Source organism: Polyodon spathula, chromosome 55 (assembly GCF_017654505.1).
Source record: "Polyodon spathula isolate WHYD16114869_AA chromosome 55, ASM1765450v1, whole genome shotgun sequence".
Lineage (NCBI taxonomy): Eukaryota > Metazoa > Chordata > Actinopteri > Acipenseriformes > Polyodontidae > Polyodon > Polyodon spathula.
Window position 1 is genome coordinate 1726770 of NC_054588.1, and position 25000 is coordinate 1751769.

Genomic DNA, 25000 nt, shown 5'->3' on the forward strand with positions numbered 1-25000 from the left:
AGATTATCAAGATCGCAAGGGTAGCGAAGATTGGAAAATCTCGAGAATGTACCTTTCTCTTTCCTAAGTACATGTGCAAACACAGTTCAGAATTTTTTGAACAGGATGAAAGTGAGCGGGTCAAGTCCAGCTGAGACAGTGCAGCCAGAAGCTACTCAGGAAGATGAGAATAATTTTGACGAAGGGGAAGAAGTTGTTTCTGTGCCTAGTGAGTTACCATCTGGAGAAAGAGAGGAAGGAACAGTCAGAAAGCGAAGGAAGCGCACTGGAGATGTAGCTACTTGGAAAGCAAATCAGTTGAAATTAACATTCAGGGAAAGCCTACATAAACTAGATGGGAAAAGACATTCCTGCAAGAGAATTAAACCCAGTTGAACATATATGTAGGCGTAAATCTGCTGGAAAAAGCAGATGAGGGTGAGCTGGAAATGATTCACCGAAAATGTTGGAATCGTCAAGATTTCAAGACAAGATGCATTCATTTGTGGCAGTGTGAAAAAGATACGCCTTACAGAGACGTTGTGATCAAGCAGCAGATTATTGAAAGAACTTCTCCAGAGTGTGTACTTTATCCACTTCAAGTGGAACTGTGGTGTGTGCAAGAAGTTATTTCTGCAAAGAGTTTATGACACCTGGTCACAGTTATCTTCCTAATGAAGCAGACTTTGGGGTTGCTGAAGATCAAAATCATGATATATTCATTCCTGAACAACTGTTACAATATTATTGTTCACTAAAATGTTTTTTTTTTTTTTTTGTTTTTTTTTTTTTTTTTTACATAAACTTTCTTTATATTGCATGAGAACAAAAAACATCCTTAGAATAAAATTGGACTATGTTATATTTTTGGCCAAAAAATATATAACAAATGTTTCATTATTTTTAGTTTAACAATTAGAACTTAAAGACCACACTGTATAATGTTTCTCTTCACATTAAAACAAAATGTTCAGATTTTTCGGCCGTCATTAAACTTTGACCTTTTTTTCTCTAAACTGTAAAAATGTAGTTAGACCTCTTTAATACTCATTGCTGTTCTGACAAGGACTCCAACTCCCAGAAGCACCTCTCCCAAGTCTATTCCTTCAACAGGAAGTGCAGCATGCAAAACAAAAAAACGCTAGGAAAAAAAAAAAATTTAACAATCAAACACACGTTGAACATGCTGTCTGTCTCTTTCATATAGGATGTTTCATATAGGATTTCATATAGGGGTACAAAGCGATGATCATACACATTAGATAAGGTTTGCCGGAATTATACATCAGCTATATGTACTGAGAAGCAGGTCGAGGCTGGCGGTATGGTTTATAAATAGCACTTCTGGAAATTGTATGCTGCAGATGGAACCCGCTGCACCCCAGTTTGATACTGCAGCGAGATGAGATTGAGTTTTACACACTGCCACCACTAACAGATGGGGCCTCTTTCTGTGTTCATATCAAATTAAGACAGCTGGGGGTGGAAGTGAGTAAAGGCTTGGCTTCAGCGTGCAAAACATGACATCACTGTTTACATCGGTATTGTAATGGAGCCACACTGACACTCGAAAAGGACAAGGTAAGATAGTGACATCACCTTATTTAATTATAGTAACAACAGTGGCCTTAAGAACATTTAACAACGAGAGGCCTTTCAGCCCATCAGTGCGCTCCTGGTTCCTAGCAGCTGATTGATCTCAAAACCTTGTCAAGTCAGGTCTTAAAGGATCCCAATGATTCAGCATCAACAGCATGACTAAGTAACCCATTCCATCCCCTCACCACTCTCTGTGTGAAGAAGAGTCTCCTTCAGCAACATGACTAGGGAACCCATTCCATCCCCTCACCACTCTCTGTGTGAAGAAGATTCTCCTTCAGCAACATGACTAGGGAACCCATTCCATCCCCTCACCACTCTCTGTGTGAAGAAGAGTCTCCTTCAGCAACATGACTAGGGAACCCATTCCATCCCCTCACCACTCTCTGTGTGAAGAAGAGTCTCCTTCAGCAACATGACTAGGTAACCCATTCCATCCCCTCACCACTCTCTGTGTGAAGAAGAGTCTCCTTCAGCAACATGACTAGGTAACCCATTCCATCCCCTCACCACTCTCTGTGTGAAGAAGAGTCTCCTTCAGCAACATGACTAGGTAACCCATTCCATCCCCTCACCACTCTCTGTGTGAAGAAGAGTCTCCTTCAGCAACATGACTAGGTAACCCATTCCATCCCCTCACCACTCTCTGTGTGAAGAAGAGTCTCCTTCAGCGTGTGCAGAAGAGTCCGGCCTTCATCAACATGAATAATACCCAATTCACGATCCCCTCCCCCTCTTTGTTGTTAAGAAGAGTCTCCTTCACTAACATGACTAGGTAACCCATTCCATCCCCTCACCACTCTCTGTGTGAAGAAGAGTCTCCTTCAGCAACATGACTAGGTAACCCATTCCATCCCCTCACCACTCTCTGTGTGAAGAAGAGTCTCCTTCAGCAACATGACTAGGTAACCCATTCCACCCCCTCACCACTCTTTGTGTGAAGAAGAGTCTCCTTCAGCAACATGAATAGGTAACCCATTCCATCCCCTCACCACTCTTTGTGTGAAGAAGAGTCTCCTTCAGCAACATGACTAGGTAACCCATTCCACCCCCTCACCACTCTTTGTGTGAACAAGAGTCTCCTAACTCTAAGACTATCTCCGCTACATTTCCAGCTATGTTTTATGGTCCTGGTTTCTGTGCTGTGCCTAAAGTATTGGTTAGGGTTAACTCCTTTCAAGATGTAAAAGACTTCAATCATGTCTCCCCAGGTTCTTCTTTGTTCCAGGCTGTATAGATCCAGTTCTTTCAGCCCGTCTCATCCTGGGACTCGTCTGGTTGCTCTTGGCTGGACTCTCTCCAGGGCCACAATATTCCTGTGGTGCTGTGGTGATCAGAACTGCACAGAACTTGAGACAGGCTGAAAAACCGTCACTTGTGTTTATTTTTGCGATTAATGTTGTATTAAACTATTTTGTATCAGTACTTGTTTTCATTCATCCCCATATTCTGTAGTATAACTACACAATTCCACCAAATCAACAACATTTTATCTTATCTCATTTCTGTTCAATAGTGTTAGTTGTTAAATGTGTATAACAACTGGACTCAGGGAAGGGTTAAGTTTGGGCTTTCATTTAAAATGCTTCCTTTTCCATGTGAGAATGTGAATGGTATGGAATACAATGTGGACCTTGATTGGAGGTCAAGATCAATCAATTAATCAGTGTGGGTTAAATGATGCAGGTGTGTATAAAAGGCTGCACCTGGTCTGTGTGTTCAGTCCTATAGAGGCTGGGAAGGAACGCCAGCGACACGACACGACACGCATCCTGTCAGTGTATGTTGTTATTATTTGTTCAGAAATAATTCGTTTTCCTTTATTTTTGTTTAATAAAAGTGCTCAGTCAGTAGCATCACGATTTTAACGGCTGCCTGATTTCTTGTGCCGAACTCTCTCAGTACTGTAAGTAGGGTCTCTGTGCATTACATAACCTCTTCATACACAAGCCTCTTTTAATACTTCTATAGGGACGCTGTATTTCCTAGCAAAATATGAAGTTGCATATATATATATATATATATATATATATATATATATATATATATATATATATGATGTGATATGTGTGTGTGTTCAATTTGTTATTTGCTTAAAGTCTGTATAGTATATATATATATATATATATATATATATATATATATATATATATATATATATATATATATATGCACAGTTTTGTTTTTTTGTGAAGGAATTTCTATCACAGATTTTGCGGCCATCGATCTTGCCGGAGCTAGCCATTGAATTCGGGTTCCCGCCGCGCCGAACACGCAGGACAGCGAAAAGCAAACCGCAGTGAAACTTCCCAACACATATCCGACCACCGACAGAGTGCAGAGCAGCGAGTGAGGAAACTGCAAGCACAGGACGCACACTGCCCCCCCACCCACCCCAAAACCGAGCCTGTTACAGTGTTTATGACTGCCGTCTAGAGTACATTTACCCCGTATATTCCGTCTCCTTCTTTGAGATCAGAAAATGCAGAAGCTGTATTTGTTCTAGAAAGTCTTCTGGAACTATATTCCGGTTGAAACACTGGATCATTTTGAAGTCTAAATTGAAAAAATACTTTTTAAAATGTGCTTTATTTCCAAATGCAATCTGCCCGCACACACCAGGCCCCCATATAACTGATTTCCTATTTTGAAGTGTATGGGGAGCGATTCTTTATGGTTGAAATGTTTGAAGACTTATCGAAGAATTGCTACCGTTGCCCCTTAGAATATTACAGAACCATTATTGCGTTGTCACTATAGTGCCTTTGTCTCTGCCGCTAAGATCATTTGGGAAGGGTGAAGTCACTGTGGTCCCATTCAACCAGCCTCGCCCCATTGCAGCTGCCCTATACTTGTGCTACCATTGCCCCTCAGTGTAATACAGAACCATTACTGCAGTGCCACTGTCTGTCTGCATTGCCATTGAAGGTCATTGAGGGTATAGTTGGCACACTGTGGTCCTATTCTAACAGCCTCGTCCCAGTTGCAGCTGCCCTATACTTGTGCTGCCATTGCCCCTCAGTGTAATACAGAACCATTATTTCAGTGCCCCTGTCTGCCTGCATTGCCATTGAAGATCATTGAGGGTATAGTTAGCACACTGTGGTCCCATTCTACCAGCCTCGCCCCATTGCAGTTGCCCTATACTTGTGCCACCATTGCCCCTCAGTGTAATACAGAACCATTATTGCTTGCTAGCATTGCCACTGAAGATCATTTGGGAAGGAAACAGTTAGCACACTGTGGTACCATTCTACCAGCCTCACTCCATTGCAGCAGACCCTGACTGTAATACAGAACCCATGCCACTGTCTGTCTGCATTACCATTGGAGATCCCTTTGATTTCTCCTTCAGCACAGTTACAGAGTTTCTATATTAACACAAGCTGGCTCCTGTGTGTCCCACTGCATGGTGGGTGAGGTGATGTAGTGAGCAGATGGATCGCTCTGAGTGCCAGGATCCCAGAGTCTCAACACCAGCCTTGTCACAATCTGTTTGCTCTCTTCTTCTAACGAGCCATGGGCACAGTGGCATTGCTATACTGAAACACCCTTTGTCTGGCAGCCTGCCACATGTAGGTCGGAGTTAACCCTTTAAAGACAGAAGTCTCATGCATTACACAGACCGATTCATTTTTAAGAACAGATTTGTTTTAATAATGTTAGTTACTAAACAGTTTACAAAATAGTTCCATAAATCTTATTGGTTTACACTTCTGTTATTATTAATTAGTTCATTAGCAGATGCTTTTATCCAAAGCGACTTGCAGAGATTAGGAACCTCCTGGTAACAAGCACCTTTCTTTAACCACTGGACCACCTAGCTCCCTTATTTTGGTCTCAAATGTGCAGTTTTGAAAGAAACACATAGTTAATACACTAGGTTAAAGAAAGTTCTCACTTTCCTGTGTTTCTTTCAAAACTGCACAATTGAGACTTGTGTCCTTAATAGAAAACAGACAGCCATCAAAGCACGTGTTTTATATTATCAGTGGTATTAGGCAATTGCCTTTTGAATGAAATAGAAATGCTTAGGTGGGAGAAACAGTTCATAGTGGTGAATCACAGCGTGTCAGATATGATAAACACATACTTGACGTGAAATCAATGTTAATACGGCTTGGAATACAGAACCCGTTCATTGAGCACCCTCTTGTGGTCATTAGGGAACATAACATCTTTTTGTTTTCTTTACCCGTTGAACCGTGGAAGGCGCAAAAGCATGATAGCTTTATATGAGAATGATCCCCCCCCCCCCCCCTCTATAAAGCAATGAAAAAAATAGGGGGGGGGGGTACAAATTATATATCATGTGTCCAAAACTACTTCAAATATTTCAGTTATTTTTAATATTTCATGAAGGAGTTTCAAATAACATTTTCTTATTTTTATTCTTTACTCCCCCCCCCCCCCCCCCCCCCCCGACATTTGTATGATGTTTGCATTGCTTTCACCTCAGTTCAGGTGCTGCTCTTTAGCGCTAGTTTCCTACCATAGACATGTGTAGCACAGGCTAGATCAGTCTGCCTGTGTAAGCACCAGCGCCATCTAGTGCACAGCTGTAACAGCCAGAAGAAGCAAAAACACATAAAGGAAACGTGATCCAAAAGTGGCGTTGGTCTTTAAAGACACTTTAGCTGAGCTTTGAGCTAGCCTGTGTTTTATATCAAAGGCAGCCAGCCAACTGGAACTGATTACCAGCTCATGGGCTCAGAGTGAAAAGCACCTTCACACCGACTTCTATAATAAAACACAACAAAGCAGCTGACCAATTACAATAAGAAGCACTGGAATGATTGCCCGAGTCACACGCTATAGAGAGACCGAAACAAAGAAACAGATACCAGCAGACATACGTCTATTGCATATAAATATAGATTTTATGAACACAAATCTGGTGTAATGTACGTACTTAATGATTTAATATTTCGGTAATGCAGGTATGCACATTCATATAATATACACTGCATTTCCAAAATCCTATGCAGGGTGACCACCGTCCTAATTGGACGGGACAGTCTCTAGATGTAAAGATCAAGTCTAGATCCCCAGCTAAAAGGCTTCCGGGCTGAATTTGATAAACAGAATGACTGACACATTGGACAGCCAATCTATGACATAAAACTATAGAGCCCTACACTATCACAGGACTTTTTACACGCACCTCATGTGAAGCCCAACAGCCTGGCACAGATCTGCTCCGTAACAACCAGAAAAATACAATTCGTATGATATTTGAATTTCAGGGTTTTCTGGTCACGTATTTTTTTTTTTTTTAGAAAACACAAAAGCACAAACAAAATCTAATTTAAAAAAAAAAAAACCTCAACGCGTTTCTACAAAGGGTTAATCCCGAGTAGATTTATTTTGATACAAAGGAACGCCCTTTCTTACAATCTCGATTTTCCACAGTGATTAATCACCTTTGCGTCACGGAACCTTCTATTGACAATTAGAACAATACAAAAATAATCAGAAAAATAATACGTAATCAGCTACAGAACCTTTGAGACTCTTTTTAAATATTATTTTAAACACTAATCTGTACGTCAACACAAAACTTTACACTATGGACTTTTTTTTTAACTTGTTTTCAGTTGAATATTTCACGTTAGCTGTAACATTCGATAACTGCAACTGTTTAAGAGCTGAAAACAAGTTTAAAAGGTCTAATTAAGCAAATGATCAGTTCAGTGAAGGGTCTAGTTGAGTAATTGAGAGCTCGGCTGGAATGAAAACCAGCAGCCACAGCAGAGGGGTCCCCAGGACCGACTTTGAGTAGCCCTGGTGTAAATCATTTAAGGATGCCTGCTTGAAATATCGCGCAGAAGCGAAATGCTGAGGTCAACTAGGAAGTTCCCAGCGCCCAGTGACGTCACTGGAATCCCCCCGTCGAACGCCGAGAACCAATCGAAGATAATCTAGGAGTCCAGCATTCCATTCTGTCAAAAAACAAACAAACAAGAAAAACATTTCGGTTTTGCATAATAGCAACACACGACAATGCGTTTCGCAAACGCGTGTTGATCCTGCAGTGAACTGAAGTCAGCCTGCTTACTGAACCGTAAACGCGTAAAGGAAGCGCAGGAAATCGCAGTTTAACTTTGAAGACAGAAAAAAAAAAAAAGAGAAAATACAGCCAAGCACCGCCGGACAGGACAGCAGGTCTAACCGAGTCGCGTTTCTGAAATAGGAATCCTATACTGATTATTGTATATCATTAGTTATTACCGAACAATTAACAGCATCGACAGCAATAGCCTGGATCCTGTCAGTTGTTTTGTTTTTTTTTTTAATAGTTTATTTCCTTGTTTTTTGCACAACATACACCAGACGACGTGTTTTTGGTTTTAAATTTAAAACCAGTCGGTTGTTTTAAGCGATATTGCTGTTTGTCTTTATAAGATCGTTTACCCGTAGCCTATCCGTGTGGTAATGTCGGGGTCACTTGTTTAGTTTCACTTTGTGTTTTCACAGTAAATCAGCTTTTAAACGACACGTTTTATTGTGAAGTGAAGCGACCAGGTATTTCTTGTTCTGAATCTGGTTTTCTAAAAAAAAAAAATATAGTTTTCCCGTTGCTAAGTTTGTTTTGTGTTCGGGTCATACTTTTGTTACCAGTTTTAAACGGAACTACACGCCCATTTATATCAGTATTTCACCCGGGCCCGCAGTATAATCAACAAGGCTTTGTGCGTATAATTGTACTTTATCACGCGGTTTATGTTATGTGTGTTTTATCTGTGTATCCTGATGGTGTTTACATCTGTTAATACATCGATATTTTTATGACTTTTTAATTTGTATTTGTGTTTTGCTATTTAGAACGTGCCTAAAAAGCCATTTTTTTTAAGTTTCAAAAGATACAGTTCAACACCTAATAAAGTAAACTTTATTATAAGGCTTAACATGTATAGTGTTTAATAATACTAATAATAATAATAATAAATAATAATAATAATAATAATAATAATAATAATAATAATAATAACTTTAAATTGATAAGGTTAATCTGACTTTTGGTTGGCTGTTTCATAAATATACTGCTTTCTGGAGAGACACAAGTTCGCAACCGCTTCCCTGAACCCAGCGGTTTTTTCTCGGACCCCTGGCCGTCTGAAATGAACCCGAACCCCGCTGACCACCACGTAGAGCTGGACGAGTTCGCAGCGCCGGCCGGGGCGGAGGGCACACTGCGGTCCTACAAAGCGCGAGTTGAGGCTATTTTCAGGGTCGCGTTTAATATCCTCGGGGTCCTTTCTACGGCAGGGGAGCCCTGCAGCTCACACAGCGCGGACTGTAACGGGGAGGACCAGCAGACATGGCTGCAGCTCAGAGGGAGACGGGCCGACGTGCAAGCAGCCAAGGTAGTCATTTAGCAGACGCTTTTATCCAAAGAGCCTGACAGAGACTAGGGGGGTGAACTCTGTATCATCAACAACTCTGCAGCAGCAGTCTCTTCCAATAGGACCTCGGTCTCATCCTAAGGACAGAGCATAAGGAGGTTAGGTGACTTGCTCAGGGTGACGCACGGTCAGTCACTGAGCTGGGCTTAGCAACCTCTTGGTACACAAGCCCTTTGCTGGATAGAAGTCAGCTGACTTCACGGACAACACTGAAACACATTTACTGTGGAAGTTGTTACAGATTGAATGGAACTCCCAAGGGGAAATGACGTGACTATTACAACATTCTAATCATGTGTACACAATCCTGGCCTGGACCACTTCTGTACAAATTCTAAGGAAGCAGCAGGGTTCCCCAAAAAAATAAAGCATTCCACGCCCCGACGTGCAGCTGCAACTGTTTAAATAACGGACCTGGCGTTTCTCTTTTTCATTGTGAACATCCTGACAACTTTTTACATTTACAACTTTAAAGTCTGTTTCAAAGCTCTTTTCAAAATGCCCGCTCTAGTGCCCTGGGGTTTGAGAGAGAAAAAAGAGACGTGGCGACGTGGAACGCTGTATTTTTTTGGAACCTTCTTTAAAGTTTATTTATCCTACTGTCCTCCTGGCTCTCCCTCCCCCTACCTCTTACCCTCTTCTTCCTCTCCCTCTCTGACTCTCACTCCCTCCATCTCCTCTCTACCTCACCCTCTCCTGTTATCTCCCCCTCCCTCACTACCTCTCCTCCCTTCTCTCCCCACCCCTTGCAGGTGTTTATCAGGGGGCTGTGCTCCCAGGAGCTGCAGATGGAGGTGCTGTACCCCCGGGACCTGCACTGCGTCTTCACCGGAGCCCGGCAGCTCTTCCTGGAGTGTCTGATCAGAGGGAGCAGCGCATTCATCGTGGTGAGAGCCGAGCGGAACACAGACAGCTGCTGCTTAAACTGCACTGCACTGTCCCAGCACAGAGTCAGAGTGTCAGAGCCTGCTCACACACACGCTGACTGCACTGTCCCAGCACAGAGTCAGAGTGTCAGAGCCTGCTCACACACACGCTGACTGCACTGTCCCAGCACAGAGTCAGAGTGTCAGAGCCTGCTCACACACACGCTGACTGCACTGTCCCAGCACAGAGTCAGAGTGTCAGAGCCTGCTCACACACACGCTGACTGCACTGTCCCAGCACAGAGTCAGAGTGTCAGAGCCTGCTCACACACACGCTGACTGCACTGTCCCAGCACAGAGTCAGAGTGTCAGAGCCTGCTCACACACACACTGACTGCACTGTCCCAGCACAGAGTCAGAGTCTCAGTGGGGAGTTCTAATACATTTGCACACAAATGTAACTGGACCCAATTGTAATAATTTCATTGCTAATGTTTATTCTGTACTGTTCTCTCTGTTGTACAATATACTGTACGTTAATCTCTAGTTTCACTCCAGGTGGGGTCTCAAGGTCATCTAATCCTCTTGGGCCTCACTGAGCCTGTGGTTCTGGCCAGGAGCAGGATTCTGGACCTGGTGGAGAAGTACAAGCACAACCAGTGCTTACCAGAACCACGTGAAACGGCCACCAAGAACAGATTCAAAACGCTGGTGGAGAGCAGAGCAGACAAGCACACCCTGGACCTGCTGTTGCTGCCCAGCGCTGTGAAGGAGGAGCTGCTGGAGCTGGCATCGGCATGCACGGAGCCGGGGAGCCCCAGACTGAAGCACAGAGCCTGCGCCCCCACTATGAACACCCCCTCTGTGACACAGCAGGCTGAGGAATCCACAGAACCCCAATTTGACATTTTGTACCCACCATGGATGGACCCCCAAACACCACCGTTGGACCCTCGTCATCCCCAACTGCACCAGGTCTCGGACAGCCTGCCCCTCTCCTCCAGCACGGAGAAGGAGTCTCAGATCCTGCTCAAGTTCTTCACCACCATGGGCTACCAGGAGGAGGTGGTGGGGAAGGTGCTGGCTGAGTCTGGGCTGGTGGAAGCCTCTCAGATTCTGGACAGGATTCAGCAGGAGCAGGAGAGCAGTTTCCCGGAGGAGGAAGAGGAGCCCGACTTGGGCAGCGACGACTTCGTCTTGGGGGTCATCAAATCGGCAGCTGCGCGCTGTGGCTACACGGAGGAGGAGGTGCTGGAGGTGTACAAGGAGTCAGGAGGGGCCTCCATTCACGGACTCCTGGCTCAGCTACAAGCAGACAGGGAGGGGGAGGCTGGGGGCCCCCAGTCCCACAATGCTGGGAGATCGACGGACAGAGGAGCCGTGGGACCAGAGCGTGCTACTAAACCCAACAAACTGGAAGAATCTCGGGAGACAATGGAGGAGAGGGAAGTGGAGACCAGATTGGATCACTACAGCAACCAGATTATGATGGCTTACCAACATTTAGAAGAAAATAACAAGAAGCCTGACCAAGCTGTGGGAGTCTACCAGGACCAAACTCTAAACCAGCGAGACACGGACCTTGATTTCCTTGATCAAGCTCCTCAGTGCACATCCAAAAAGAACCGCGCTAAAGCCGGCAGCCCCCCTTTGCTTGACCACACCAGGCCCAAAATGGACAGGTGTTCCCTACCGACTGTGAAAGGCCCCCCTCACAACTTCTACAACTCGGAGAAGCAAGACAGCCCCCTGCTGGACCCCCAGCTGAATTGTCCAGCGAGGGGGGGCAAGGCAGTGCGGGGTAAAAACAGGAAGAGAACCCCTGAGAGGGGGGTCATGGTGACAGGGCAGCAGCGCTATCTGGAGGCCCTGCAGACGCCCTTTGACCTCAGGCTGACCGACGCCCCCGGAGAGGAGAGCCTTCGACACGTGATCATCGATGGGAGCAACGTGGCCATGACGTGAGCAAAAGCTTTGTTTGTGTGTTTGTTTGTTTTCTCTTCTATCTGCTGTTCTTTTTTGTTTCTTCCTTACAAAGCGTTTCCGTCATTCTTATAATTAACTCCTGTTTTTTGTTGTTGTTTCGTTTAGTTTTTTTTAAATTGCTGTCCATTTTACAAAACGAGAAACAGCCAGCTTGAGGGTTCTGGAGAGGCTGGGTTCTATTAATTGGTTTCTTGGTTCTTCATTTTGTAAAATGATCAGGCTTTTTACATCTTTCAAAAAATAGGAGTTCATTAAAGTGATTGTAGCTAACAAAATAATTCCAGAAATCTTGCCTGTTGTGCCATCGGCTACACAGGTCTCACTTGCTATAGCAAACACGTACTTTCATTTTAAAACGTCTGCTCCTACATGGAGTTAAAGAAAGTTCTCAGTTTGCTTGCCTTGCCTTCCAAGAAGTCTGTTACTGCTTTACTTCCTTGGCCATTTCATATTGGCAGTGTCTTCTGGGTCGTTGGTTGAAGGCATGTCCATCAATAGGGTAAGCAGCTGGTTGGTTGACAGGAAAGGGGTGGGGACAATTCCACCCTCCATGTGACCCTAGAAGTGCAACACTGTCTGAAAGCGTAGCTTGCAAACAGAGATTTATTTAACCCCAAGTTGTGCTGTACACAGGGCAGTGCTGGCGGATCCACACTGTATAACACTAATATAAAACCCTGTACAGAACTACAGCAGCTACCCAACACAGTGGAGTCTATAGAAAGCTGCAATCTAGTGCGCTGGCATTGCCTGCTGTGTGCTGGGCAGAGCCTGGCTGTGCTGTACACAGGGCAATGCTGGCGGGACCACACTGTATAACTTGATCTCATTCTTCAGGCATGGTCTGGGGCATTTCTTCTCCTGTCGAGGGATCGCCCTGGCGGTGCAGTACTTTTGGAATAAAGGACATAGAAACATTACTGTCTTTGTACCCCAGTGGAGACAGAAGAGAGATGCCAGAATCAAAGGTAAGCGCTTGAATTGTAACAAATGGGCTTCTTTAAGTTCACTTTTCATACCTCTGGATAAAGAACTACAGCTCCCATCATCCCACGCTGGTCGTTGATTCTGAGGCATGCTGGGGGCAGTAGTTTAATTGTTTCCTGCTTGAAATGTATTGAGTAGCAAAAAATGAGCGTGTTCATATTCATTGATATAATCAAATTTATGAATGGCTGTATCAAAACTCGCTCCCCCCCTTTGCACAAATATATCATTGCATTGTCATAAAACTTGGTATTAACATTAATTAGCATGACTGGCCATCCTTTTCCCCCTGTTGACAGTGTTATGGCGGGTGCTTCTCGTTTATTGACTGTTTTGGTTTCCTTCTTCAGAACAGAAGTATCTGACAGAGCTGCAGAATGTGGGTCTGCTCTCCTACACGCCGTCGAGAGAGGTGGAGGGGAAGAGGATCACTGCGCACGATGACCGGTACGGAACAAAAACTCCAAATCACGCTCTCAGATCAGAGCAAGTGCTTCAGAAACAGAAAGTAAAGTACACGTGTGAAAAAGCTGCCGCTGACATGCCGCCTGCAATGAGCCTGTATTGAGAGAATCATAGAAAGAAGTTTGTGCCTGTCTAAAATGGTCGTATGGACACAGGTGCAGTTTTGAAAGTTCATTTTGGAACATGCCTCTGCTTTAGCGAAATGGCGGTTTCAGTTTTTTTTCCCCCTGCCATTTTCACAGGAAATGTGTCATGCTTGCACTTCCTGGGTGGTTTCTGGCTGAAAGCATGTCAAAGCCTCTGACAGCGAATGCTCTGTTTCTACACGAGGTTAGAGAAAGGTTTGTTTGCAAGCCCTGCTTTCTAATAATGTTGCACTTCCTGGGTCAACTGGAGGGTGGAATTGTCACCACCCCTTCGGTCTTTCCTGTCAGTAACCAATCAGCTGCTTCCCCTCCTGACTGACATGCTTTCAGCCAGTGACCCAGCAGACACTGCTGGGGTGATCTAGCAACAGCAACAGACTTCTTAGAAGACAAGGCAAGCAAACTGAGAAGTTTCTCTAGTCTTGTGTAGCACCAGATGTTTTCAAATGAAGTGAAGTTTTCTATAATATGTGTTTCTTTCAAAACTGCACATTTGAGACCTAAGTAGCTAATGGAGATTCGTGGAGTTATCTCGTCTGCTACAAGCACTTTAAGTCTAAAGAACTTGGTTGTTAGGAAATTGACAATTTGCATGTTTCTGATTTCTCCAATATCGGATAGAATAATGATTTCTGAATTTGCAAGGGCGCAGAGAATGCTTAATTTCAGGGCGTGGGATTATTACTGTCTCTGCTGTCCTGTTCCCCCCCCTGGAGAACTTGTGCAGTGCCGTGACTGTTCCGCCCCTCTCCCTCTCTCAGGTTCATGCTGCAGTTAGCGGAGAAGGCAGATGGAGTGATCCTGACCAACGACAATCTCCGAGACTTCATCGATGAGTCCCCGGCCTGGAGAAACCTGATCAAGAGAAGGTGAAAAACAGCCAATAGAATAACGGCAGCTGTTTTCAAACTGCCGTTCGCTGCACAGGCCTCCACTATGGAGCTTTAAAATAATCTTCTCCTTATAATTTCCATGCCTTCGGGATGTCTGATGCTCTCACTGTTCCTAGAGTGCCTGAGCAAGCAGCTGGGTGGTTGGTGACAGGGCACCCCTCTCTAACTGTGTCTCTGCTCTCTCAGGCTGCTTCAGTACACGTTTGCCGGTGACCTCTTCATGGTACCAGATGATCCATTGGGCAGAAGTGGACCGCACCTGGACGAATTCCTGTCTAAAACACACGGGTAGCGTCTGTCTGCATGTCTGTTTGTCTGCCTGTCTGTCTGTCTGTTTGTCTGCCTGTCGTCTGTACAGAACAAGGCTGCAGGGATCAGTGCCAGGACCTTCACTGTTTCTTAGTAAAACTTCATCACTCAGCTCCTAGGAACTGGACGAGCACTGTTGGGCTGGATGGCCTCCTCTTGTTCAGAAATAAGTCTTTTTTTTTGTCATTGAATTGAAGTTTGGGAACAAGAAATCGTTCGGCCCATCCAGGCTCTTCCCTTCATGGCAGACCAACTGCCCCGGCTAAGGGAGGCTGGTTTTATAGGGCAGAATCGAAGTGTTCAGGGGCCCCCTGTAATCGCGCTGAGTGTGTTTCATTCTCGCACACTCCTTGCTGTGTCGGGGGTCTGTGATACAAAGAGTACAATAAACATGGTTAGTTGTGGTTGTGCAAGCACTCTGGGAGAGATCTACATTCCCTGATGTTAAAAATGCAGCTGCTTCTAAAAGTTACCACTGAGGACGGGAGTTCTAGTTGGTTTTTCAATGTTCTTACAGTTTTAGACGCTTCACTTGGTAGGCTATTCCGTGCATTTCTAACTCTGTTTATATTTTCTAACTAATTTATCTAGCGGCTGCTTGATTTCCGAACTTTGTCAACTGTGGTCTTCAGGTTTTAAAAGTTATAGACATATTTAATCTTAAAAGTTTAGGATATTTTGTTTGATTTAAGTATCTTCATTTCAGATCCCCAGCTGCGGGCAGCCACACATACGCAGGCAGAGTTCCAATCCCAATCTCTTCCCCACCAAGAGCCCAAACTGAGGTCCTGCAGTACCGAGACCACGCACTAGGGGGAGCTGCGGGAGTCCCACAGTACAGGGGCAGGCCAGCAGATTTAAGCAGAGAAGCAGGACAGCAGTACCCCAGCAAGCCAGCAGGTGTCAACAGAGTAGAGAAAGGACTCCTGCAGTACCCCAGCAGGCCAGCAGATGTCAGCAGAGCAGAGACAGGACTGCAGTACCCTACCGGTCCAGCAGGTGTCAGCAGGGAGGCCCTAGAGGGTCACACAGGGCATAGGAGAGCACAGGAGACCGAATGCTTGAAGCAGCAGCTGTTGGAAGTCTTCTCTGATCAGGAAAGTGCCGTGGACATCGTGTTGAACTGCAACCCGACTGTCCGCGATGTGAACAAGCTTTCAGAAATGATACTCGGCTTTGAGATGTGATTTGTGTATTTGAACTGTAGTGGGCTCTGACTGGGCCAGACCCTGCTTCTGCATAATTTGTCATTCTGCTCCCAGTACCCGAAGAAGAAATGCTGACCAGATCACAATCACAGTCAAAAAAAAAAAAAAAAGTGAACATTTTTCTGGACTCTTTGGAAAGAAATCTTGTCAGGTTAAGGGTTGTGGACCAGCTGCAGAGAGCAGACATGTTTGAGAGCTCTATTGAAGACATTACACACTATTGTTATGCTTATGTGTTTATAATGTGGATAGTGCATCGGCCACATGGAACTCACCTGATTTAAAAGGCAACAATTTGTTTTTAATTGAAAGTACTCTGGAGATTATACACACAGCACAATCGAATAGTGTGATTTAAAAGTTTAACCAGCTTTCAGTTGAAATGTGTTGGTCCAGTGAGACCTTAAAGGAAAATTATTTGGAACCACCCATCCCTAATAATATATATATATATAGTATATAATATATATATATATAATATAATATATATATAAATATATATATATATATATATATATATATATATATATATATATATATAAACATGTTTTTAATTTCTTCAATCTTCTTATAAATTATGAATTTTCAAACAAATATTTCCACTGAAATGATTTTTGTTTCCAAACATTAATAAATGGATTTATTTTCATTGTCTTAACCCTACTCAATTTTAATCTCTAAGATAGTCAGACAGCTTGTCCCTTCATCAGTGTGTGACATTCGAAGAGTCTGTTTCTTTCTTGAGTGGATCTTGTGCTACATTCCTAGTTCATCCAGAACTTCAATCAGAAACTACATTTGTCTCTGACTTTCTTAGTTTCTTGTGGTTTCACAAAAGCAGTTGCTTAGCTGTATGTCTCTTTCAAAACGATAGAGGATATTTGAAAAGTAAAAGGTTAGTTTATTTTCAGATTTGTACAGTTGCATTTTAAAAGCACATTACAAAAATCAGACTGTTTTTCATTATACTGGATTAACCTGTAGAAACAAACTATCGCTTGTCATTCAATTCAGGGAACAGGAAAGCATTTTATCACTTGAACTGTATAATTTTCGTCTGTCAGACAATATGGTACCAGATCTGGGAATAATGCAGAACCATGAGTGCCATGCTGTCTGCACTGCCACTGAATATCATTTGGGAAGGGTTTAGTTAGCACACTGTGGGCCCGTTCTACCGTGCCTACACTTAGTATAAAAACATACAGTGTAAAACAGAACTGTTATCGCATTGCAATTGTTCCGCTGTCTGTGTCTGCCATTGAAGATCCTTTGTGCCATGGTGAAGAACGCTCGCTCGTTTCTATTCTTGTCACTTTGCTTTCTTTGTCTTGTGCTTCTTGACTGTGGTTTGTATGTGCATCACATTGTTTTTTCCAATCTGAATTCCAGACACATTTGAGCCTGTGATGCAGATAACTATATTGAGAGAGAGAGACACACACAGAGAGAAAAGAACAGGCTTAGATCTGTATCCCATCTGCTGTACAGGGCGATTCAGAATTCACACGTTGTTTTCAATTCTACTTCGTTGAACGGCCCTCTAGTGGTCAAAAGGGGCATCACAGTGTCTCTGCGAGAGGTTCTTTGCATGTCATCTGCCATGCTCCCTCCAGTTTCCACAATGCTCCGACAATATTGTGTGAATCACAATTGTTCAGACAGATTGTATACACAAATTAGCTACACAGGTGTCAAAATGTGCACTTCTGAAAAAGAAAAAAAACACACACACACACAATGTTCTAATAAACTTCCTTTGCCCCAGTGTAGCTCTAAAATTAAAATACAAGCTTGCTATAACATGTGCTTCTTTCAAAAATAACAGAAGTCACAACCCGAAACGTTTGCCTACTTACTTAACTTAGTTTCTGGCCTTTTAGAAAAGAACCTACCTGGCTGTGAAAGGTTTGCTGGTTGTCCCCCATAACAGTAATTGGTCTGTGGGTTAAAGACAGGTGGATTCTAGAAGACAAGGAGACCAGGATCACACACAGAATTCAATACAGTACAGATTGCTGTTAAAACACGCAATAGTACTGAATTTATCACGCAATTATAAAGCTCCCTCTTGTGGTCAACAGGGAACATAACATCCTTTCTTTCCAACAGCAATACACCTGTCAGATACATCAATCGGATATCGAAAGACTTTTCAAATTCATGCTGTTAATAACACTGTGTGAACAGATGTACCAATCAACACGCTTGAATTTTCTAGTACGTTACCTGGCAATAAGCATACTGTTGATTGGTTGGCTGGGTTCTGGATTCAGCAGAATGCATTCTCATTGGTGGAGGAGGATGATGTTCTTAAAAACACAAAAAGTCCATTTTTAGAAGGAGCTGGTGCATTATCTCCTCTGTGCTTTACTACACTGTGCTGTGCTTGCACCAGGGGGATAGCACAGCGGTACACTTTGAGAAGGGGCTGGTTCATTATCTTCTCTGTGCTTTACTACACTGTGCTGTGCTTGCACCAGGGGGATAGCACAGCGGTACACTTTGAGAAGGAGCTGGTGCATTATCTCCTCTGTGCTTTACTACACTGTGCTGTGCTTGCACCAGGGGGATAGCACAGCGGTACACTTTGAGAAGGAGCTGGTGCATTATCTCCTCTGTGCTTTACTACACTGCGCTGTGCTTGCACCAGGGGGATAGCACAGCGGTACACTTTGAGAAGGGGCTGGTTCGTTATCTTCTCTGTGCTGTTCTTTATATTTCGAATTAAATATTCAAAGTTGTTTATTTACCTGGCACTGTATTTTTGCCTCGTACTGACCCTGAAGTTTCCTGGTGAAAAAAACAAGATTTAAAACATTTACTTCTATATCGAAAGAATGTGGACCTTCAGCTTTCTGTTGAATTGAAAATAATTCCTTGTTTGCATTTGTGAATCTACTGCATAGAAAGTAATGGACTTGGTAGAAATCAGTACTCTTTGTCTGTCAGCTTAATCAGTAAATGAACTGATTTTTAGTTTTCAAAATTACAGACATTTTTTTTTTTTTTAGTCTCCTTTTTTAGGATGTTTGCTTCTGATACACATGTAGGGCAGATCAGCCAAAGTGTCTTTATATAAGCAAGCGCCACCTAGTGCACAGCTGGTGTACTGCTCCACAGAGGGAGATCACTAGACTGCAGCAAGAGTGATTAAAAATAAACAAAAAAACATAACAAGTGCACTGGCTTTTCTGTTCTGCATCACATCATGGATCGTTATCGCTGTGATACCTGTTTAACAATGTGGGCAATAATCCTGACACTGTCAGTGCACTAGAGCGGACATTTTGACAAGAGCCTTAAAACAGACTTTAAAGTTAAGTGTTAAAAGTTGTTGGGTGTTAATGAAAAGAGAAATGCCAGGTACGTTGTTGAAACAGTTGTAGCAGCACGTCTGGACGTGGAACTATATTCTATTCTGTGTAAATCTTTGAATCAGTTCAAGTATCTCTAATGATAAGGTGTTTTCTTGCCTGCTGTGGACCTGGTCCTGTTGCTGGGTGCACCGGGAGAGGTCTATCCAGAGACACACCTTCAAAGCACATTTAAAAGGAGTCTGTTAGTAACACACTCTGTCAATATAAACTCAGGACTGCTATTCAATGATGGGATACGGTCTGCACTAGAGGGAAAAGCTGGTCTATACAATGAGTTCTTAAACTGGCAAGTGGAGCTATTCTGAAAGAAAGAACAAATAAAGGAGGAGAGACAAAACAGGAAGAAAGAACGAAAGAGGAAGAAAGGCAATACAGTGCGAGAGAAAGGAGAAAAATAGGAGGAAAAATGAAAAGGGGTAAAAGAAGGAAAGAAAGACAACGAAAATAGGAGGAGGAAAAGAGAAGAGGAAAGAATGGAAAAGGGAAGGTAAGAACAAGCGAAAAGGACAAAAATATTGAACAGGAAAGATCACAAGAAAGTAACAATAGAAGGAAAGATTCTGATTGTCTCACTAAAACATTTCTTAAGCAATCCTCACCTTTGCATACACAGTTACTCTAGATATAAGGACAAAAATGCAACTGAGAAGAGGGCTGGTTCGTCTCCTCTGTGCTTCACTACACTGTGCTTTTACCAGGGAGGAATAGCACAGCAGCACACTTTGAGAAGGGACTGGTTCATTTTCTCCTCTGTGCTGTTCTATACACTTCTACAATGAAACATTAAAAAGTTGTTTATTTACCTGGCGCTCTATTCTTGCCTCGTACTGACCCTGAAGTTTCCTGGTGAAAAAAACAAGATTTAAAACATTTAATTTCTGTATCGCAAGGATGTGGCACTTCAGAGTTTAAACAGCTTTCTGTTGAATTGAAACTAGTTCCTTGTTTGCATTAGTGAATCTCCTGCATAGAAAGTAATGGACAGATGTAGGGCAGATCAGCCAAAGTGTCTTTATATAAGCAAGCGCCACCTAGTGCTCAGCTAGCGTACTGCAGCAAAAAAACCTGCTCCTAGATGACGCTGGCTCTTGCTTCATAGCTGACTATGGCATTTATAGGTCTGGGTTCTGCTGCTCCAATACTGAGTTTATCTAAATCTGTCTTTATCTGGTTTGCAGCTTGTCCAGAGAATCCTGCACGCCAGGCACCCAACAGCCTTCCGCATTCCATTCAAAATCATGAGACAGTGTGACCTCTCAACTCTGCCTATATAAACGTACAGTAGGAATCCAGAAAGCTGTTCAGAGCCCAGCACTTTGGATTCTCCAGGCAAGCTCAGAGCAGCTCAAAGCCGGGTGAACTATGAAACGAACCACGAACCGCTCCGAATGAGTCTAAGGCTATTCTGTGCAAATCTTTGAATCAGTTTAACTCTCTCTAATGATAAGGTGTTTTCTTGCCTGCTGTGGACCTGGTCCTGTTGCTGGGTGCACCGGGAGACGTCTATCCTGAGACACACCTTCAAAGCACATTTAAAAGGAGTCTGTTAGTGACACAGTTACTCTAGATAGAAGGGAAACACACCGATAGGTGCCTCCATGTAACATTAGATTTTGATACCCTTGGGGTCGAATGCACCAACGTGGATTAACCAGTAACCCAGATTAAATCAAGGATTATATTTTAAACCAGGTTTATTTAATCCTTATTTAAAATGAATCCAAGGTTAAACATTTCTTAAACCCAAAAGACTCAAATATAATCACATTGCACCACTAATTTTAATAACAGTGTAGATGTGAAAGCTGGATTACATTTCAGCCTTCCTTTGGAGGTAGTTTAAATTTGGACATAATGTCAGTGTACCTCAGCTGGACTGAGGTACAGGAAAGAGTTTAACAAAGAAAAATTAGAGACAGACGTTGTGAGTCATGTTTACATATCATTTTTTAAAACACTAACATGTTATATTAAAAGTACAGCCATGTCCCACAGGGTTTTGTAGCTTTTTGCCAGGAACAACGTAATTAAGGGCAATAGAAACAAATATATTCGAATTTGCCACTTTAGGTAGCCAATCAACACTTTCGCACTAAAAGAGATATTTGAAGGTTTAGCTTTGTTTTACTTTTGCTTATTCTTGCATTAATACTGGAACTCGAGATCGGGCTGAGGGTTTTAGGGGAGCCTCAGGCTGCATGTGGAGACTTCGTTGTCGCTTTTCGATAATCCATTTAAAATACGTGAGCAGAGAAATTCTATATAATGAGTAAAATAGAATGGAATGTTTTCTTATGCTTTTTTTTTGCTTACATTGCTAAAAACATTGAATAGAAATAACGATCGATTGCTAATCAAAAATCTAGGATCACTGCCTTAATCCAATATTTACTAATCCTGTTTGAATTTTCTGTGGTGCAATGTAACAGATTAAAAATAATCCCAGATCAACTAACCCCAGATTAGCACTAAACTGTTTTACTTAATCCACATTAGTGCATTCAACCCTCAATAACTTGTGAGCAAAAGATGGTCCTCAGGTTTCATCACAAATCGGACAAGTGCTTCTGCAGATAGAAGACGAGGTGAGAGATACGTACCCCCAGTGTGAGGGTACATTAATATACGCACAGCACTAACAGAGTAACAAAACTCTCCTGCTCACCTACAATGCCCTTCATCACACAGGTCCCGAGTACCTCCTCAACCTGATATGTCCTTGCTCGCAAGCCCAGGTCCTCTGACTGTGGTTTACTTGGACAACGCTTGTTTAGCGTCATGGCTCTGACTCTTTGGAACTCCCACCATCGCTCGCTTTAAATCATCTCTCAAGACCCACCTGTTCTTTCTTGCTTTCCATGCTCTTGAAGCCTGATATCTGTTATTATCACGTATTGTTACTGTCATGTATTCTGCACTTTCCACTGTATTTCTTGTACAATTTCATGTATTCTGAACTTCCCGCTGTATTTAGTGTACTATTTCATGTATTATGCTACTATGATGTATTATGTATTTTCCACTGTATATCATGTATTATGCATTTCTCTATTTGAAGTGTTATGGATTTTCTTGTATTTATTGCACCTTGTAAAGCGCTTTGTGATGGTGTTCCACTATGAAAGGCACTGTATAAAATAAAGACTGATTGATTGATTGATTAATTGATTGAGAGTATCCCAAAAAGACTGACAATCCACTGCTCTTTTTACCTGCTGGTGACTGCTGATCAGAATGAACCCTTAAGCTGCTGATCTCCTTGTTCAAACTGTCCAGGCTTTCACTTGTGGGCATTTTACTCTGAAAAGACAAAGAAAAACTTCAGAAATATAAATATTAGATTTTCAATGGGAAAGCAGAGGGACTGAAAGTAATGGTAGTGCAAGTATAGAACAGTTACAATGGGACGAGGCTGGTAGAATGAGACCACAGTATGCTAATTATACCCTGTCCAAATTATCCTCAATGGCAATGCAGACAGACGGTGTACTGCAACGGCAATGCAATAATTGGTCTGTATTATACTGGGGCAATGGCAGCTCAAGCATAGTGCAGCTACAATGGGATGAGGCTGGCAGAATGGGACCACAGTGTGCTAACCAAGTGATCTTCAATGGCAATGCAATGGTTCTGTATTATTCTAATGAGAGATGGTAGTGTAGGGCAGCTACAATGGGATGAGGCTGCCAATGAACTGATAGTGTGAACCAACTTCGCAGTGCTGGCAGTCCAGTCCAGTCCAGTACTATAGTGCCTCAGCAGACAGACAGTGTGGGAATGAATACGAACACCTGTTCATCAGTCTGTCTGTACTGTGCAATATATTTAGGGTTTCTATTTTTCGGGTTTTATTAATTGTATTTTTAGGTGTTTTACTTTTAGCTGTTTCCGAGTTATGTACATCGTTTTTTTCAGGGCTTTCATTGATATATTGGATGAAATTAGTGTTTTCGGAAACTTTCCAAAATGCTTGAGCGTTTTTTTTGTTTTTTTTTTTCTGTCAAAATATGCATACTAGTAACTGGACAGTACTAGCACACTTAAGTTGTATCTTCTTTCCTTTGCTGTCTTCCACAATGAAATCTCTCTGGTCACGCGCACATTCTCCTGGGGTTTTTGTGTGGAGGCAATTTGTGCACATTTTTCCACAATTCTGTTTTAAATCCTAACTGTAACGCAGCTTTAAATCCCGCTAACAAGCCTCCATCCTGCTTGGAATCTCGTATTAAACCTCGCAAGTGGAGTCTCCAACAGAAATGCTGGAGTGTGCTGTCACTCAGTAGTTAGGGGCGGGTTTAAAATATTCAGAACGAATCAACGATAGAAGCAAGTCAGGAAGGCGGGACATTGCCCAGCAGCACTGGCAAATGTATTTATTATTATTTTTGTAGCAGGTTTTTTAATGGGAAAAAAGGTAAAGTCAACGTGAATTGATTAACCATTTTCATTTTCATTTTACATTTTCAGTTTTTTTTTTTTTTTTTTTTGTATCGAGAGGTATTTTATCTAAAATCAGAAGTCCTAAATATATTTAATACAGATGCATTGTATAGTTTCTTGGTAATGCTGTGGATTCTTTCTAACTACAAAGCCTGCCCAATGAAAACAAACTTTACCAGAATGTCTTGGACTCTGTGCACGGCGTTGAGGATCCCAGGTCTGTAATGTTCACAGACTTTCTCAGTGATTGGAATACATTCTGTAAGAAACGAGGGGAACACTTTCATCTCCACAGCTGCACATTCACAATCAGAGCCACCTGTGTGGTTAAAACGGTGGCCATGGCTTACAGTACACAGTAAGAAAGCACAGTGAAATGTTTAATCACAATAAGCGATTCTCCACATACGTATGCAAAAATAACAGACACCCCCTCATATCCCCAGACTCTGATACTCAAACTTAACGCTGTTAATGCAAAGTTGCATGACAATTGAAGAAGCAGTTCTGCAGAGAGTGTGACTCTACCCCTTCACAGTCTCTCAGGAGCTGCTCTTCAGTTCCAGCTGCCTGCCATAGATCTAGTGCCCTCCAGTGGATAGCAAGCGTACTGCCGGCCAAACAAAACTTGATCCAATAGTGACGGAACCCTACACAGATAACTAAATAATGTCACAATTTCATAAATACGACCCATTTCTGCACTTATTAGCTGAGTAATCCTGTTATAGCAGACACAGATTTTCATTCCAAAACACCATATCTGGGACTGCTTATTAAAGAAAGTTCTCAGAAGTGCACACCAGAGCGAGTTATGGAATTATTTTGTGTGTTTCTAAGTGTTCGGTGGCGCCCTCTAGTGTATTTCTCACGCACTCTTTGCTGTGTCAGGAGTCTGTCATACAAAGATTAGGAGGTAGGGTTGGGGCTACCGAACCACTTAGAAATTAAAGATTAAGCAGAGGGGTTCCAAAAATCTAGAGTTCCACGTCCCTACGTGTTGCTACAACTGTTTAAATAATGGACCTGGCATTTTTATTTTCATTGCTAGCATCCTGACAACTTTTTACACTTATAACTTTAAAGTCTGATTCAAAGCTCTTTTCAAAATGTCCGCTCTAGTGCCCTGATAGTGTCAGGATTATTGCCTGCACTGTCACACATCGATAATGATCCGTGACGTGGTACGGAACAGAAAAGCCAGAGTACTTGTTTTGTTTTTTTGTTTGTTTTTTAAAATCACTCTTCCTGCAGTGACTTAGGACAGATCACAAGCACACAGTGCATTAGAGCAGAAATTTGGAAAGATGACTACGCGGCAACCTGATTCAAGCAT

At 42.7% G+C, this 25000-nt stretch overlaps 2 protein-coding genes across 3 annotated transcripts; one reads left to right on the forward strand and one right to left on the reverse strand.

Annotated features, from left to right (window-relative positions):
• Positions 1 to 7466: 7466 nt before the first annotated feature.
• LOC121307340 (NEDD4-binding protein 1-like) lies at positions 7467 to 16293 on the forward strand. The gene is made up of 8 exons (XM_041239516.1): positions 7467 to 8945; positions 9737 to 9871; positions 10409 to 11811; positions 12674 to 12804; positions 13174 to 13270; positions 14196 to 14303; positions 14514 to 14615; positions 15343 to 16293. The coding sequence occupies exons 1-8, from the start codon at positions 8700 to 8702 to the stop codon at positions 15821 to 15823; spliced, it is 2703 nt and encodes a 900-aa protein (XP_041095450.1). The 5' UTR covers positions 7467 to 8699; the 3' UTR covers positions 15824 to 16293.
• Positions 16294 to 16724: 431 nt separating this feature from the next.
• On the reverse strand, positions 16725 to 24492 carry LOC121307310 (histone acetyltransferase p300-like). 2 transcript variants are annotated; one of them, XM_041239482.1, is made up of 9 exons: positions 23841 to 24491; positions 22437 to 22524; positions 20685 to 20743; positions 20028 to 20067; positions 19321 to 19379; positions 18598 to 18637; positions 18074 to 18156; positions 17740 to 17809; positions 16725 to 17263 (listed from the first exon to the last, which is right to left on the reverse strand). In XM_041239482.1, exons 1-9 carry the CDS (start codon positions 23949 to 23951, stop codon positions 17157 to 17159), a joined length of 657 nt encoding a protein of 218 aa, XP_041095416.1. In that variant the 5' UTR covers positions 23952 to 24491; the 3' UTR covers positions 16725 to 17156. The 2 variants fall into 2 exon arrangements, with proteins under 2 accessions (XP_041095416.1, XP_041095417.1); XM_041239483.1 differs by lacking the exons at positions 19321 to 19379; positions 20028 to 20067 and having other exon boundaries at positions 23841 to 24492.
• Between the last annotated feature and the right edge of the window lie 508 nt (positions 24493 to 25000).

Coding starts and splice junctions, on each gene's coding strand:
- LOC121307340 (XM_041239516.1), top strand. CDS start 8,700: ATGAACCCGAACCCCGCTGACCACCACGTAGAGCTGGACGAGTTCGCA. Junction 9,872..10,408: donor GGAGCAGCGCATTCATCGTG/GTGAGAGCCGAG, acceptor GTTTCACTCCAG/GTGGGGTCTCAAGGTCATCT. Junction 13,271..14,195: donor ATCACTGCGCACGATGACCG/GTACGGAACAAA, acceptor TCCCTCTCTCAG/GTTCATGCTGCAGTTAGCGG.
- LOC121307310 (XM_041239482.1), bottom strand. CDS start 23,951: ATGAAAGTGTTCCCCTCGTTTCTTACAGAATGTATTCCAATCACTGAG. Junction 18,157..18,597: donor AGGCAAAAATACAGTGCCAG/GTAAATAAACAA, acceptor TGTGTTTTTAAG/AACATCATCCTCCTCCACCA. Junction 17,810..18,073: donor AACAGTATGCTTATTGCCAG/GTAACGTACTAG, acceptor CTTGTCTTCTAG/AATCCACCTGTCTTTAACCC.